We start from the raw sequence: 18,780 nt of genomic DNA on the forward strand, positions 1-18,780 counted from the left end.
CCACTGTGCTCCTAGTGAAAAAAGTTAGTCTGGAGCCCTGGGTAACACTTTCAACTTTCACTTTAGATGTAAATTTTAAGTTGAATAAACTTACTTTTTAAAGGGTTACCAAGTGAAGTAATTTTTTTAATTGATCCAACTTTTCACTTTATACAGTAAATTCATCTGTTATGAATTGTTAAAGTGTTGTTTTCTGGGACAGCTTGAAAATGTTCTGTAAACTCCGTTTATAAAAATAGCTTAAATGTGTGACATGAATAAATAGCACTCATAAACGGCTGTTAAGATGATTTCGAGACCCAAAGATTGTATTTTTGCTTTCCAACTTAACAAGCTCATTCAGAGATATTTCGCTTATGTTCACAAGATACAAGCTGCCCCGCAATATTTCCCTCTAATGTTTCATAACACTGACATAAAAACAGCAAAAAAAAAACAGAAAGTACAAATAATATTTCGTTTCTCATACTTGATCTATAGCAAATGATGAAACATTTCTCTGAAATAACCCATCAGTTGCCAGAGGAATGAGAGGTTACCGAGAAATCTGGATATGACACATAGTAAGCATGAAGGGTTCTCACAGTGAGTTTTATTAACTGGGACACTCGATCGTAAATAGTCGAAAACAAAGCAGTATGATTTATTAAACATATTGGAATCACGCAAATTCCTTTCTTGTGCCAAACAAAAAATACAATAACAGAAGGGCCATTTGTTTATAAGGCATTTAGGCAACATAATAAAGTTGGTCACTTTGAGGTCTTCATCCCACGTTGATTGTTAGGATTATAAAATCGTCCATCCGTACAACGTGGATATTTGTGCATCTTCCAGGAACTGTAAAAGTTGGTCCCACAGTTAAACTCGTGAATTTGATTCGTCGTTCACGCTATGTGGAATTGTTTCGACATTGACAACATGACATGCAGGAGTTGCTTTACGTAAGACTTTGCTCAAACCGAGAACAAATAAGTTTTCTCAAAGACAGAAAGTCTTTCCGAATCATATTCAGTGCAAACAACCCAAAGCAATTACTACAGTGCAATTTCACAAAATTGAACAATTAAGTAAACTTATCATCTGAACCCATAGAGAAGAGGCAAAAATACAGTTTTTCATTTTTTAACATTCATCAGACGTTTCTGGTTTTTAATTTCCTCAAAGGAAAGTCTGAAATAAAGCCTGTCAATGAAAATAATTGCTGGTATTTATACTTACAATGCAGTTGATCATCTGCAAACACAACATGAGGCTTTTGTGTTTCTGCAATGCCTTCTTTTATATGATTAGTTCACCCACAAAAGAACAGACTGAATGTACGGACCCGCGTTTCGTTTGATACACTGTTATTTCAGTGTACTTTTTTCTTAAAATCTTTTCTTCTGCTGTAAGTTTCATTCACTGTTCTGCATAACTGGTGATCTTAAAGGAATATTCTAGGTTTATAATTTTTTTGATAATTTACCTCCATGTCATCCAAGATGTGTTTATGTCTTTCTTTGTTCAGTCGAGAAGAAATTAAGTTTTTTGAGGAAAACATTCCAGAATTTTTCTCCATATAGTGGACTTTAGTGGACATCAACAGTTTATAGTTTCAATGCAGCTCTAAACGATCCTAGCCAAGGCAAAAGGGTTTTATTAAGCAAAACGATCGTCATTTTCTAGAGATGTCCCGATAACCTTTTTCTCTTCCCAATACCAATTCCGATACCACGATACCGTACTGAACCGATACCTGACTGTTTATCTGTATATAAAGCTGTATACTAGCCCTGTATGAATTGATAGAATTATTTTAAGGTGTGCATCAGATTTATCCCTTAATAAAATATGAACAAATAAATGAGTGAACAAGAGTATTTTGATTATCTGAAATACATTTGACAGTAATATTATTTATTTTTAAGTGAAAAAGAACTTGAAATGCATCCACAAATCTAACACTGTTAACTGAAAGGGTATTTTAGTTTAAGAATATAACTGTATAAAAAACAGTCCATCAGAAAAATCTAGGAATATAAAACATTATATTAGCCTGGGTTTCCCCATGCTGCCTTGCGCACAAATTTATTAACGTTGCAAGTCTAGCATGGAAACTATGGACCAATTTTGCCCCTGAAATAGGGAACCAATCACAATACAGCGAGGGGGCAGCAAGACGATGACGACATCTATGCGGCACACCGAAGCAGTTTTGTTTCTCCAACACAGCAGCAGACGTGAAGTTACACATCAATGTAGTCTTAGATAATGTTCTAAGTAGTTTTGAACACAAGTTCATTTAAAAAACAGCAACATTTGGCGTTAAACAATTTCATATCCAAGAAGGATGTTTGGATATGGCAAGACATGATAGCCACAGAGTTTTATAGGACCAACCTGCTAGGCATCGTCGTCAACGTTTGATAGACATTCGTAGTGCCCAATAAACGGCTCTGGGCATTCGTAAACCACACCTCAAATACGAGAAAATCAGCATGTGGTTCCCTGACCACGTCTCATTTTCTATGAGACTGGTCTGGTGCTAGCCAGGCTAACATTATATATGAATAATATAAGAAATGATTCTATGTAAAACTTAAAAGTCCAAAAACAATTTTGTTAAATTAAAAGGCTAGTGAAGAAGAAATGAGTTCCGATTTGCAGCTTTAGTTATAGCGGGCATATCTAGGTCTTGTTTAATAAAAATAGTATCCGATCGGTTCACAGGTTTAAGTACTTGCCGACACCGAACTCTTAGAAAGGATGTGTTAATTTTTTTACACATCTTTTTGTATTAAGCTTTTAACACATTATGTGTCATTTTGTTTTAAAATAAAACACAAGTTGTGTTAAAGTAACACAAAATGTTTTGTTTCAATAATAACAGAGAGATGGGTGGATTCTGGGACAACGTATTTAGTGTGTTGTCCCAGAATCAACACTAATGTGTTGTTTTTAACACATCCGTTCTAAGAGTGCACGTCGAAAGGTCATGCATGACGTATACGAAGCTACCGCTCCAGTGTTTACAAGTGTGGAGAAAGAGGAGCGTTTTCCAATGTTGTATTTGGAATGATACTAATTAATGTCTTTGTGTCAGTTTATACAGATTTTTTGTGAAATGTATCATTGTTCTGCTAGATGAGACCCTTATGCCTCGGTTGAGATTGTTTAAAGACCTATAAAGCTTTATTGAAACTATCAAACCGTTGAGGTCCACTAAAGTCCACTATATGGAGAAAGGTCTTATATGCTTTTCTTCAAAAACTGAATTTCTTCCCGACTGAACAAAGACAGACATAAACATCTTGGATTACATTGGGCTGAGTAAATTATCAGGTTTATGAAAGTGGAGTAATCCTTTAAAAATAAAGGTTCCTGAAAGGAATTCATTTGCTCCATAAAGACCTTTTAAAGATTCAAGTTGTATGGCCTACTTTTTAGGTGCTTTCTTTATAACACAGTTGTATTATTTTTAAGCTTGACACCTGCAGCCAATATAACAGTAGTTGTATAGAAAATAACAGCATATTGGATTGGAACAACATGAGATTGATTAAATAATGAGTGTTTATGTTTGGAGTGACCTACAGTATTTTTTCAATGAACATCAAAACAATGGCTGCAGAGACACAGATTGTCAGCTTGTATTATCCAATCTGAGACTCCATCAAGTGGCAAACGGCATCGCACGCAGCGCGAGTTCTTTTTTGAGTAATTTCCCCGGCGAGTTTATTCACACCGCATCCCCGTCTTCACACAGCGAGAGCTGATGGATTTTGATGACAGGAAGAGAGTTGTGCGTGGGCACATCGGGCTGAGGGGAGTCTGTTCTCACAGCACAACAAGTCCTCAGCAGGTTCTTACCACACATTCCCGCAACCCTTGCTCCTACGCTCACCCCGCCGCTAACCCCCGTCGTCCCCACGGATGATGCTCGGGAAGGGGCCTGCCAGTCCCGGCCGTCTCGTGAGGATGGGCTGCGGGACAGAGCGATGGAAGAGGAGGGGCTCAGACGGGAAGGGATGTCGCGGCTCGTGAAGCCAAGGGCGATGAGTTGCGACTGGGCGTGCCGTGGGCTGTGACCCTGGTAAAGTGGATGGGAGGGCATGGATCTCTTGCGCAGACAATGTGCGCCCAATACGCTGAGGAAGGCTTTCTTGAATTCCTGACTGGAGCAGGGGTAGATGATGGGGTTGATACAGCTGTTGAAATAGCCGAGCCAAAACGTTATCTTGAATACAGTGTCCGAAGGCTTGTATTTCGGGAAGATGGAACCTAGATGAATATAAGATGCACAGGAAATAGTCAGGTTATTTCAAAGGATTTATAAAGTCATTTACATTTTTGTGTGAGGAATTTGAAACATTATTTACTCAGTGCAAATTAGATGTCATGAAACCATTTATAAACAAAATTTACATTTTTAAAACACCATTATCCAAACCGATTAACACACGGTAAGCTATATATTTCGAACCATGACCTTTGCTTTGCTTTACTGTACACTGTATAATAAATTACAGTAATAATAGACCAATACATATATAAGCCAGGCTAAGACTTAGTTGTATGTAATGCAGGTAAACTCATTCAGTACATTTTCGTGCAACCACTAAATCAGTCAATATGATTTAGGTCGATCGGATGCAAATTTGCGATAAAATAGCGCTGTGCCTTTTGAAAAATTTGTTTTCTTTGCCCCTATCTAAAAACTTCTTAAGAACAACTTTCTCCAACTCAACTTTGTATATTTATCCAGAGATAAAGCATGAACATGCCGGCGTTGCCAAGTCCTCTGCTTTTTGTCGAGTTCAGATTTGGGCTTCTGTTTAAACTGTCTCTGCGGATTGTTTTTTTCTGTGGGTTAAAGATGAAAGGATTTCGTTCATTAGTTATCGGCATTTGGGCTGTGAATAGTCATTGGGTTCCTTTGGGCTAGTTTTGAATGTCTATTGGGTTTGTTTTGATACGCGAATCTGGCAACCCTATTTGTGCGCTTGCGCAGACGTTCAGTTCGTATTATATAGAATGTACATGAAAAAGAAAATTTTAATTCAGATTGCAATAGGGTGTATGTCAAATTATATTGTCATAATCTTCAATAAGATTTAATTCAGTCGGTGTTGGCTCAAACACCATCAAAATGACTTTGACTTTGCTAATCATGGCATAGCAGTCGACTTAAAAAGATCAGGTGCTTTTAATTTAATTTTAGCAGACACTGCGTCTTGAGGTCTTTCAGTGACAAAGACCAAATACTCATCTCTGTTCACAAAGGTGTCATGCAATGGGAAAGATTAATGAGATTCGAAATTAATAGATGGAACCAGAAAATGAGAAAAGTTATATATAGCCAGAAACCTCTGGAAGATATAAAGTTATGTACTGTACGGTACGTCTGAAGCATTGCTTTGCGTGACAGGACAGATAATTACGTCATGCGTCACAATGCCGGCCAAGTCTTTTTATAGCAACTGATCTGATCTTCACGCTGGAACGTTCCCCTGTTAATCATGGTTAATAGTTTTACTCAAATTGCTGACATAAATCCAATTCAGTGTGATCAGAGATCGACTCTTCGGAGAAAATAAATTGTTCAGTGGAATAAAGGGCACAGACACGAAATAAAGAGTTATCGATGATACCAGCATCCTTTAACGTCATATACACCCACTCAACTTATTTAATAGCACACTGGTCCTACAATTACCAGAATTAAAGTGTTAAAAAGCTTACGTCAAACCTCCGCCAAAACCAAGATTATACAACAAGATTAAGCACTGCGGTCAGGTCACTATGACATGGGCGAAATGCAATACGACCTCTCTGATGACGGAATTCCCGCCTTCCAGTTAAAAAGAACTAATCATCAATCGATAAAGACTCTGATGATTCTCTGGGGGAGGGTCTTTGTACAGGGTCATGTGAGGTGCTTGACAACTTGTGCGTAGTAGCTGAGTAGTAGTTATTAGTGAAATTTAAGCTTAAAGGGACAATAAGTAGGATTTACCCTCATCTAGTGGTGAAATTGTATTTTGCATTCAAAGAACAGTGCTCTCTAGCGCCTTGCTTTTCCAAATGCGTGTTGCAATTACGGTAGCTGTTATGTAATCACTGATCTCCTTGTCTGTTTCAGCTAGTTCACGTGCTCTTAGGCTATGTCCACACGAAGCCGGTGCATTCCCTATCCGATAATTTTTTTTCCTTGCTCTAAAAAAAGAATTCGTAAGCACGAAACCACTGAAACCGACTGAAAGCGGTGTAGTATATATGCCGGACCAGTATGGGGCGCTGTAATTCTGCCACAGATATACAATATACACGGAGAAGAAGACTTTGAGCATGCGCATAACCAACGTATGGTGTTGTCCATTATCGCTTGTTGGTCGCCACAATTGCATAGAAGCAATAGATTTTGCTGTAATAAAGCTAGTAGGCTTTAGTAGCTTCTGTAGCACGAACACAATCACGTAGTCCACCGTTATTGTTGTTGCTGTTACGTGTGACGCTTCCGACACGTGATGTGATGAAGTTTTCGCTTCACAAAATATACGGATTGGCTGTACAGACGAAAACGCAAGGGTGTCGGTTTCAGATTTATCCACTTTAGGACCCGGTTTCAAAAAATAGCGGATTCAGTCTCCCAAAACGCCGGATCCGTGTGGATGAAACGGCAATACGATAACAAATTTATACGTATACAGTGAGACGCGTCTCCGTGTGGACAGCCCCTTAATGAAAACGGGTTGTGGAAACGCATTGGTAGGCTAGTGCTTTTTCTCCCTTTCTACTATTATAGTTTATCAGTATGGCAGAACGACATAAAGCCTCATCGTTCAGTGTAAGTAAAGAGAAGAAATTCTAAGCTTACAAAGAAAAGTCAGATCACTGGCAGAGGTCATTTGACACCAACGAGGACATATTTATGAATAACAACATTTTGGATGAATAAGACACTTGTTTGACTCTGTGGACCCTGTACGGGGTCCAGAATTATCTTATTTTGACTTAATATAAAATATTCCTTTAATTTTTAATGGTCTGTCATGGACCCAGTACCACATATGAGATACTGTTTGAAAGCTTAGAGTCTCTACTTTCTGCAGATATGCATCACTTTGAGATATGTTTTACTGTAAGAAAGTTATTTACACTTAGTTTACACTATCACCCCCCAACAATTTTTTATATGATTTAATATTCACATATTTCATATTTTTCAAGTATAACAAACATGGGCAAGTCTTATATCAAATGAAAGCTCCCACTAGAAGGAATAAGGCTACAGCGTTATTTTTGTTCTATTTTCATTACATATCCGACAATCATCGAATTAATAATGAGGTAAAAAATCGTCTTTTGTAAACAATGAGTGTGAACTGCCTCAGATAGCACATATAGCCACAAATGCTACACCATCTTTTCTCTTAGGTCCTACTCTAAACAATGAGTCCATTCACAGCATTTTATTTGGTTGTGTGCATAATTAATCCCTTGCTATTTATTATATGTGCAAAACAAATATTTTTCATATAAATATAAATTTTATTTTCACACCCTTCAGTAAAATAAGAATAACTTTTGAATGCGACATGCTAAAGAGATCATTCTTTTTTTGTATGTTTAATGTCTGCTGCTGGTAACAACCAGAACTGTCTGCAGAGTGATACACTATCAAAGACAGTGTTTACAACATAAAAAAAGAAAATTTGGTGTTTTATCATATGAAAAACAACCTAAATAACAATTTTTGTCACAAACAGCAGCTCTTTACGTATGTAACTTCAAAGGGTTTTCTGCAAAATGATATAAAGATATTGCATTTATTCCACTGTATGTGGTTATGGGAGCACTTCAAATAGTTTTCGGCAGAAATTGTATACAAAAAGGGTATTATTCCTCCCATCAGTTGGAGTAAAATAACTTTTGCATTTATTATGATAAAATTCCTTTTTCCTCTGTAAGCTGGTTATTGCTGGAATCAAACAAATCTGTCTGCAGGTTTCGTTACCACTCAGGGCCAGAGTTATACAATTTTAAATACAGACTTTAGAAAAAAAACATCAAAAAGCGCCTATTTATTTTTGTGTTTATTAGAGGACTGACAACTAGGGCTGTGCGATTTAGGGAAAATATCTAATTGCGCATTTTCTGCCAGGAATTGCGATTCGATTTGCGATTAAATTTTGTAGCAGATGCAATGTGCATCTGCCTCTTGAGATGGTTAGATCTTACTGATACTGCTTATGGGTCTGGTGATTTAACTGTTTTTTTTTTTTTTTGTGAAAATAAGGAAACAAAAACAAAGAAATTAAGAATATAATTAACACTTCTTATTGTATGAAATGTAAAATGGTCTTTAGCTTTATTTAAATAAGTGGATTCATTATAGCTGCAACTTTAACAACAAGTTAAAATAATTAAATGGGTGACTGAGTTTTACTGGAAAGATTTGTATGCATGTTTGTTTTTTGTAAACAAAGAACTTATACTCAACTATCAAAATATTAAATAGCTACATTTGGGAATTTTAAAATGAATATAAAATCCAAATGCGTTCAATGTCATGTCATTTCATTCAAGTGACATTAGCAACCCAGTTAAATGGTATTTTAATTTGTTTTAAATAAGGAGCCGGGCTTGAAAGCATTGTTGGGCGTGTGTGTGTAAAGTTTTAACGCATCATGCGTTTTGGGAGATGCGGGCGTGAAGTCTTGCGATGCGGACTTGCGGAGACAGGCGGGAGTATTTAATAAGCATAGAGACACAGGCTGCGCGTGTGCTTCAAGTTTAAACACCTTTTCTGTTGTGGGCGCGCGCAAAGTCTTGCGATGCGGACTTGCGGAGACAGGCGGGAGTATTTAATAAGCAAAGAGATACAGGCTGCGCGTGTGCTTCAAGTTTAAACACCTTGTCTATTGTGGAAGATGCGCGCGAAAAGTCTTGCGATGCAGAACCAGGCGCAAGTATTTAACAAGCATTGAGAGACACAGGCTGCGCGCATGCTTTAAATTGAAACCCCTTGTCAGTTTAGGAGAAGCGCTGTTTTGGCTGACGTATCTCTCACGGAGAAAGCACAGCCATACTTGCGCTCGCTCAATTGGTTAGACTGTCACAAAGCCTCTCCGCATATTTCTCAAATCGCATCATATCGCGTCCTTTCGCGATTTGCTAATCGCAACGTTTCACATCGCGATTGCGGTTCGATTTCGATTAATCGCCCAGCCCTACTGACAACAACACATACAACCATGTTGAGCACTTTTAACAGTGTTTTATGTAATTTCAAAGGGCTTTCCTGTAAAATGATACCAAACTTTTGCATGTGCACCTCTGCTTGTGGGTATGAGAAGCTTTTGAAATTGGGTAGGCCAAATCCAGGCGGAAATCCCCAAAATAGCCTCAGAGTGTAAAAGGTTAAAACCCTACTTACTGTCCCTTTAAGAAACAAACATTATGGTACAGCGGATGTCAGATTTAATTGTTGGTTAGAAAATATGTCGTTTAATTGTGATTTCAGCATATGATTTTAGAGATATCTGCCTTTCACCATTCAAGTAGATAAGACTGACAGATAAAATAACTGCCAGGAGGTGGAGGGTCATATCAGACAATACAAATATAGACTGTATTTTCTCATCCTGTTCCCAGTGGAAAAATACTGATATGTGACCCTGGACCACAAAACCTTAAGTCGCATGGGTATATTTGTAGCAAGTCAACAATACTTAGAATAGGTCAAAATGATTGATTTTTTTATGCCAGAAATCATTAGGATATTAAGTCAAAATCATGGTCCATGAACATATTTTGTGATTTTCCTACTGTAAATATATCACAAATGTATTTTTGTAAGTTGATGCAGTTGCTAAGGACTTCATTTGAACAACTTTAAAGGCGATTTTCTCAATATTTAAATTTTTTGCATTTTTCAAATTCTTGAATTCCAGATTTTCAAATAATTGTATCTGAGTTAAATATTGTCCTATCCTAAAAAGCCAGACATCAATGGAAAGCTTATTTATTCAACTTTAGATGATTAAAAAAAGACCCTTATGACTGCAGGTTTTGTTTTCAGGGTCACATACCAAAGCTACATATACTGCCCAAGTGTTAAATTAAAATGTTACATATGTGGTCAGCTTTAGCCGTCTCAAAACAAGGTTTAAGAGCAAGCCATGAAGGGATTACTTTTCAACAACCAGAGTAAAAGCTAAAGAAAACACAGAGAATGACAGATAATGGAAACACAACACAATTTAATCCCTGGAGTCTAAGTATGAGCTTAAATTGAGCTTTACATTTCTGTTACTTATTTCTAGACCTTTCTCACTATATCGTGTGTTGTAGAGACTGCATGCGGAGATATAGCTGCAGGTTACCACAACCATTATAAGAGACTACACGTGTGTGTGTGTGTGTGTGTGTGTGTATAGAGCGCGAAGGGAGAGAAAGAGAGAAAGAAAGAGCGATAGATTGGCAGATAGACAGAAACGGAAAGAAAGAAATTGATGATTTCAATATACATTTACATATCAGCCTCCCTGGTAAATTCCCCAATGGACCTTCAAAGTCGCAACACGTCGTGATTTATAAACTGAAACATTAAATGACTAACTAGAGTCTATTCTGAATTCTGTACAAAAAGAAATAGTGGATCCCACTAAATTATGCATTTAATGGAAGGTAAAATGAGAAAACCAAAAACAAATTTGCCAGACAGAAACAATTCTTTCTACTCAACATGATAAAACTAATCATCTACTTCCAGGGATAACACAAAGTGTTATTATAAATAAAACAATAGTGTTTATTCCTTAGGCTGTTTATTAGGTTTCATCAAAGTCCCTTTGTCCCAGCTTATTGAGGTGTCCGTTAAAGCCTGTTTACGGGACAGAAATAAATAACCATGCCATACATTCACTGCTAAATCAAGCCCAACTGAATATGCACAACTGTAAAAACAATGTTGTCCTTGACGGAGAGATTGGCTGGAATGCTTCTGCTAGTCATCATTAGGAAAGGCCACTGACCGAATCTGATGTCAGCACAAATTCCAGTACACACAATGATCTCTGACACTGATCAGGCGGGAAGTGACCAGGTCATTCCCATAAAACTGTTATGGTTCCAATATAAATCCTGTCACATTAAGTTAGATAGACAGACAGATAGAAAGAGAGAGATACTGTAGAGAGAGACAGGCAGATGCAGGCGGTCAGACACAGACAGACAGAAAGGAAGAGAGACACAAACAGGCGGATAGACACAAATAGATAGATAGACAGATAGGTAGGCGGATATAAAGAAAGTCGGTGGACAGACAGGAAAATAAAGAGACACATACAGGCGGATAGACAGACAGACAGGTACGTTGGCGATAGACAGAAAGTCAGATGGACAGACAGACAGGAAGAGGGAGAGACACATACAGGCCAATAAATGGATAGATGGATAGACAGGCAGGCAGGCAGATAGACAGAAAGTCGGAAGGACGGACAGACAGGAAGAGAGAGGCAGATAGACAGGCGGAAAGACACAGGTGGATAGATACATGGATGGATGGATGGAGGGACAGACAGATAGATAGAAAGTCGGAAAGACAGACAGGAAGAGAGAGACACATACAAGCACATGGACAGACAGGCGGAAAGGCTGTTTGTAATCGTATTGATTACTCAATCAATCGTATTGAAAAGCCGTCATGTAAACAACTTAATCAATACGATTGAGGACGATTGGATGCAAATTTGGATTGTATTGAAGAGGGTGGTGTACTCCGATCTGTGATCCGATCAGCAGGAGAAAAGTATGCATGTAAACGTGTGAATCATAGTATTTTCTCAATCGGATGCAAAAATACATTGTGCACATGCGCAGAACATTTGTGTACAAGTTCACGTCTTATATTAAACTCTTATATCACATGATTCTCGTCACAGAAACACGCAACAGCAGGCAGTGGCATCACGCATTATTAAGGTAGATTACTGGGGTCACGCGATGTACATTCTGCCGCGTTTATGTGTACTTTTAAAACATTAGGCTACTTAAAGCAATAAAATAGTGTTGTGACTTTTGAAAAGTTAGTTTTCATCACCTATATCTGAAAACTTCTTAAGAACAACTTTCTCCATCTCCGCTTTGACTTAAATCCAGAGATAAACCCTGGTGAAAAAATAGTATGCTAAATATATTTAATTTTGATATACTTAAGTATACTTGCAGTCAGACTAATGACCAGTATACTTAAAGTGTGCTATTGATTAGTTTATTTAAAGAGTGCTATTTTGGAACAACTAATTTTGTACTTAATATATTTTAGTTGTATATTAATTGTAACAAAGTACAACTTTAAGTGTATTTAGTGTACTTTTGTGTGCTAAAGTGGAACAACTTTAAGTGTATTTAGTACAATTTAAGTACATGACTGTTTTTGTGCTAAATTCATGCTTGATAAGTGGATTTAGAGTGTGTTTTATTTATGTTAGGAGTACATTACAAATGTATTATGAGTGTCTTGCAAACATACAATCAGTATATCTTAAATAGACTGTTTGCGTACATTCTATATATTTTTGGCCAATCCAAAATTCTAAAAACTGCCCTGGTGAAAAATGAATATGCCAAGTACATTACATTTTGTATACTTTTACATACCTGCAGCTAGATTAGTAATGAGTATACTTCAAGTGCGTTAATAATTAGTTAACTTAAAGAGTGCTATTTTGGGAATAGATTACTTTAGCTGGTAACATAACCAAAATAATTTTTTCCAAATAAATAAAAGCGGATTAAAACAGTCAAAAACAATTCATTTTAAATATATTTAAAATATAGTTTTATTCACAGTTTTCAAAGTGTACAGTATTTGCCTAAAAATTGAACAATTACTCATTGAAGAATTTCAAGATGATTGAGTTTACAACGTCTTTCTCTCCAAAATCAACTTTAGTCTGGCAGGTTTTGGTTCAGCCTAAGGAAATCTGAAAAAGAGAGACAATAAGCTCAATTAAAAAGTGTTTAATATTAAAACATTACATTTATTTAAGACTTACTGTATTAAATCTATAGTTTACTGGCAGAGATTGTATAGCACAGGGGTTCTAAAAAGTTTACATTCAAAGGTCCAAATCTGAATTCTCATCATTTTCATAGGTCCGGAAAAAATGGTTATTACAAAAATTATCAAGCATAGTAATAACTTTATGTAAATAATTTGTTTATATAACAAATCAACACAAATGGTTTGGGAAAAACATAACAAGTGTATTTTGCATTTAAAGTAAAAACATTTTTTAAACATAAACACAAGAAATATTCCAAAAGTAACCAGGTGCAAGATACAGAGCAACCTCATGAGAGAAATGGCACTGTTTGTTTTCCATCATATGCATAAACCATGGCAAAAAAAGTGTGGTTGGTAGGCAGAGACACTGACCAAAATTAGGGGTGCTCCTATAAATTGGCTGATGATGTTTGCTATGCTTCTTTGCAGCATTAATGAATTACGGTGAAATACCGCTACATCCAAAAGCCAGGGGGCGCTCTCGGGCAGAAACTTAATATGCGCTGCAGACGAAGAACTAGACACACGCAGATCCAGGAAATGTCTTGGTTATATTTATATTGCTGTTCTTAAACCTTTTCAGGTATTTTCATGATAATAAAGAATATGTATAATGATTATGTTTGACGAGTGTTGCTTTTTCAAATGCATGTTTTAAACGAATCAAATCAACAGTGATTTCAGATTGATAAGGACTTACTGATCAAAAGCCGTATTACATGAAGTAGCTGTGCATATCTGGGTGTGATGGCTACAGCGTGACACAGGAAATTTTTTAATAACTCGTTTTATTTTCGGACCAGGAATACTCTTAAATCTAAAAAGAAAAGAAAACTAAACGAATGGTTTACAAGTTTAATATGCATTTGTAAAGTAGAAAATACACACATTTAATCAATCACATAGAAATTAATGCACTTGTACTAAGAAGTGGACGCGGGTCCGGATCAAGTTCCCGTTGGGTCCGGATCCGGACCGGAGTCCGGACTTTGAGAACCCCTGGTATAGCAGATATATTTTTACCTAAACTAGAGCTTGACTTAAATGTCATCATATATATTAAGGGGCGGTTTCCCAGACAGGAATTAGACTAGTCCTAGACTAAAATAAATGTAAGAGCTGTCCAAACTGAAAACAACTTGCTCTGACATGTCTTAAAATACATCAGTGCCCATTGTTTTACATCGTTATGCACATAAGTAATGTTTTTAGTAAGGCATGTTTGTTAAAACTATCCTAATTAAACTAAGGTCTAGTCCTGGATAAAGCTAATCCCTGTCCGGGAAACCACCCCTAAGAGTTTTCATTATAATGACTTGCCTATATGGGCTGCAAAATCCTCCTTACATAAAATACTTCAGCTCCTAAAGAAAGATTTTATTGTATTAAATTTAAATGTAAAAATTGTCAGAAAGAAAATGCAACAAGCAGACAATTGGGTGTTTCCTGGAAAGGGATTATCTTAAAACAGGACTAGGCCTTAGTTTAATTAAGAAATATAACCAGTTTCAAAAAACATGCCTTAATAAAAACATTACCTGTGTGCATTTTGAGGCAAAACAAAGGACACTGGTGTATTTTAAGATATGTCAGTGCAAGTTGTTTTCAGTTTGGACAGCTCTTACATTTATTTTAGTCTAGGACTAGTCTAATCCCTGTCCGGGAAACCGCCTCAATATGTATAACGTTATCTAAACTGAAGCTTGATTTACTACTACGAATGAATTATTATATCTTAAGAGTTTAAAATGACTTACCATTAGCTGCAAAGTCCTCCCTACAAATGTCTTTGAAAAACTTTAGCTTCTGAGGAAAGAATGCAGCATCATTAATACTAAATACAGTTAAGTTAGGTAAAAGCCTTACAAACTCTAAACAGTCAATAAATGGTTAACTTTCACGCTACATTTAAAAAACAGATTTTCTGACGTTACCTTTTTTCATTAACATATACATACACACCAATACATATATTTAACAAAACAATCGGGTGTACTAATTCGATATAACAGGCTGACAATGCTATCTTTCAAACCTTTAACATTAGCTATAAGCTAAGCTAAGCTACACAGCAGCTTATCACTAATAGCGAGTTAGACACCGCGTTATTGACAACATTTCGCATTCGAAATATGATAGTCTACTGATAAACGTCAGAATGGTCAAACGATAATCAAATATAATTAATTTTAAGATATTTTAACGTACCTTGGGACTGAATCCGTCCGCCTTGAACGACTGGTAAAAATCAAAATACGTGCGTCGTGACGTCATCACACACACGTCAGATGCATTATTCAAATTTCAGAATTCACTTTTCTCTGAAATGCATTTCCGAAAACTGTTTAAGTTTTGTACAGCTAAAAGCGGTATGCAATTGACTGAAAAACTACAAAAAAACAAACACTCATATTCCCCTTACGAAAATGAATGTTTTTTTTTTTTGTGGTAAAAGTTTAGTAACCATGTTTTTTTGGTGTATTGATTATTATTAGCAAAACCACGGTTATTTTGTGGTAAAACACAGTTAATTGGTTTATCCAATGCTTGACTACAGTATAGTGAAGTTAAAGTGTACCTTATGTTAATAGTATATTACAAATGTATACATCTACAATATAAAATGTAACTGAACATACTGCTCTCTCGTAATTTTAAGCCCACGTTATTTCTCCATAAAATAATATACATTTGTACACCCCATATACTTTCAAAATGTACTTAAAATATACTGTTTCTAAAGAATACTAAATAATGTATTTTAGAAATATACTGTCAGTGCATTATTATAATGATAACTTTAAGCATACCGATAAAGTATACCTAAAATACATTTTAAAATAAGTTTAAATTTAGTATACTTTAAAAATTGCACAAAACTTTAACTTTAAGTATATTTTTCTAAAGTATACTTTTAGAAAATATACTAAAGTATAATTATTTTGAAGTATGTTAAAAGTTTAATTGTAAAAAATACGCGCAAATATGTTGTAAGCATACTTTAAATATGTTTAAAGAAAGTACATTCCTTTGTAAGTATATTTGTAATGTACTATTGCAAAGTTAAATATACTTGAAATACAATAAAGTATATTTGTTTTTCACCAGGGAAGCATGAACTCCACGAGAGATGCTGTCCGCAGCGTAGCGTTGCCAAGTCCTCTGCTTTTTTTTCGAGTTTAGATTTGAGCTACTGTTTAAATTGAATAAATTAAACTGTTTCCACCAGTTGTTGTTTTTTCTGCAGGTTAAAGATGAAAGGATTTTGTTCCCTAGTTATTGGTATTTGGGCTGTGAATAGTCATTGGGATGCTTTTGGGCTAGTTTTGAATGTGCATTTGGGATGGTTCTGATACGCGAATCTGGCAACCCTGGCTGTGCACTTGCGCAGACGTTCGGTTCGGATTCAATATAATGTACATGTAAACGAACATTTTAATCAGATTGCAATGTTTAGGGTTCATGTAAACTGTATCGTCGTAACCTTCAATCGAATTAAATTCAATCGGATTGACAACATTTTGTGCATGTGAACATAGCCATAGATAGATAGATAGATAGATAGATAGATAGATAGATAGATAGATAGATAGATAGATAGATAGATAGATAGATAGATAGATAGATAGATAGATAGGCAGATAGGCAGATAGATAGATAGATAGATAGATAGATAGATAGATAGATAGATAGATAGATAGATAGATAGATAGATAGATAGATAGATAGAGGCAGATAGACAGGTGGAAAAACACAGATAAATGGATATACAGACAGACAGGTAGGCGGATAGACAGGAAGGCAGAGAGAGAGAGAGACACGTACAGGCAGATTGATAGATAGAGAGACAGACAGAAAGACAGACAGATATGAGAAGAAAGAGAGAGGCAGATAGACAGGCGGAAAGACACAGAAGGATAGATAAATAGATATACAGACAAACAGAAAGTCGGATGGATGGACAGACAGACAGGAAGAGAGAGAAAGACACACAGATGGATGTATAGACAGAAAGATTTGCCTCTGCCATTTTTTTTTATGTCCACTGGTCTTTTAATATTAGGTGTAATATAATATTAAACATTTGAAAAACTGATACCCATTATTTATTAAAGTGTCATGGAGCCCTGCTGCATCTTTGGTCAATTTTATCATTCAGTCTACAACCGCTTCCGAAAATACAGGGTGACTAAGCTGGTTTTTATAATATCCTTTCTTATTCAGCCAGATCTGTCAGTAGATCTCACCTCATTTCCCATGTTTCCCTGGGTATGAGCAAAGGGAACGAGAGACTGACAGTCTATATCGAAATTTAAATATTTCTGGAAACCCTCATTAGCTGAAGGCTTATGGTACCGTCACAGTGCCACCAACTACTGCCTGAAATACAAACAGTGCTTTGGTCACACAAGTCGGCATGAATCCTAACAAGCTCCAAAAACCCTTTTTAGCTGGTGACACCAACAGCTAATTTAACACGGTAGCAATGGTTTCCAAACTACTACAGTGTTTATTCATACTGTGAAAGTCATGATAAGTTATGCCTCATCCTAAAGCATGAATAATAAAGTAAAAATTTTAGTATTTTATCAACAAAAGAAAAAAAACTTCAAATCTTGCTCCTGGCATCACTTGAATGGCTGTTTTAGTGAATGCCTTTACACGGTTTTTAAATAAACCAATGTGTTTATGAAATTTTAACACGTTGGCTGTAACACCAGATGTTTCTGGTCAAATAGGCATGAAAAGTCATTTTTTCTCCAGCGCTGTTGCTGCATTAAAACCATTGAAGGAAGATTTAAAAGAAGGAAAGTCTGTGCGGAGGGCAAATTCTTCATCGTAATACCCACATTTGTCAGATAAATCCCATCAATATAACACCATGTGTTTCTGCCTCACAGTGTTTATATGAAGCCCTGAGTGTTTTTACGCCTGACATCCATCAGTTTCTGAGATTTAAAAGAAAGACTGTAATTTTTAGCAAAACAACTACTTTGTGGTTTTTAATTATTATGCACTGAACCGAGACTTCAGTGTAGATAAACAAGAAATCGAGTCAGATTGACAAGCATGCATTTAAAAATCCCAATTGCCAGTATAACATTAAGCTTTCTTATTAAAAGTTACATTTTATTAAGTTAATGTCAATGATTCCCTTGAGTACTTTGATTTGATATGCCATTTAATTATCCAGTTGAATTAATAAGCAAGAGTTTAAGTTTGTCCAACTCATGTTTCATAGTCAACAAAATCCCACTGACTTGGGATTTTGTTGGCATTGGGTTTCCAGTAATACTGCTAACGGGACAGTGACACTCTCTTTCTCCATGACCATATATATTCATATATTTCTGTTTAACTCAGACTAACCTTGAACCAAAAGGTCAACACACAAGAGCCTTGTTGCATGTATGGGAAATCTAATAACTGCTTTATTTCATATCTGGGGTACAGAGGAGCTTTACTATGTGATTACAAGAATTACAGATCGTTCTGACTCTGTGAAACTCATCTCTGGAGCCAAACATATTGTGTAAACTTGTCCCTGTTGTCTCTGGAAACTCACTAAAGGAAGGTTTAAACAAACATTGTTTCAACCGTTGGTACAAAAAACAGCTTTGCTCTCTGAGCCAGGAGACCAGCAAACTATAGTACATAAGGTTGGTTGTTGTTTCTTTCCTCTAGCAGGGAAACACGTGTTGCACTAAAAGATTTATGTCCAC

General features: G+C 36.2%; 1 protein-coding gene across 3 annotated transcripts in view; it reads right to left on the reverse strand.

Annotated features, from left to right (window-relative positions):
• Positions 1-582: 582 nt before the first annotated feature.
• adra1aa (adrenoceptor alpha 1Aa) overlaps positions 583-18,780 on the reverse strand; it is a 29,353-nt gene continuing 11,155 nt past the window's right edge. For all 3 annotated transcript variants that reach the window (XM_065248234.2, XM_065248233.2, XM_065248235.2), the window contains one exon: positions 583-4,263. In XM_065248234.2, coding sequence (XP_065104306.1) covers positions 3,722-4,263 — 542 coding nt within the window. In that variant the 3' untranslated portion in view covers positions 583-3,721. The remainder of the gene's footprint in view (positions 4,264-18,780) is intronic.

Source organism: Paramisgurnus dabryanus, chromosome 11 (assembly GCF_030506205.2).
Source record: "Paramisgurnus dabryanus chromosome 11, PD_genome_1.1, whole genome shotgun sequence".
Taxonomy (NCBI): domain Eukaryota; kingdom Metazoa; phylum Chordata; class Actinopteri; order Cypriniformes; family Cobitidae; genus Paramisgurnus; species Paramisgurnus dabryanus.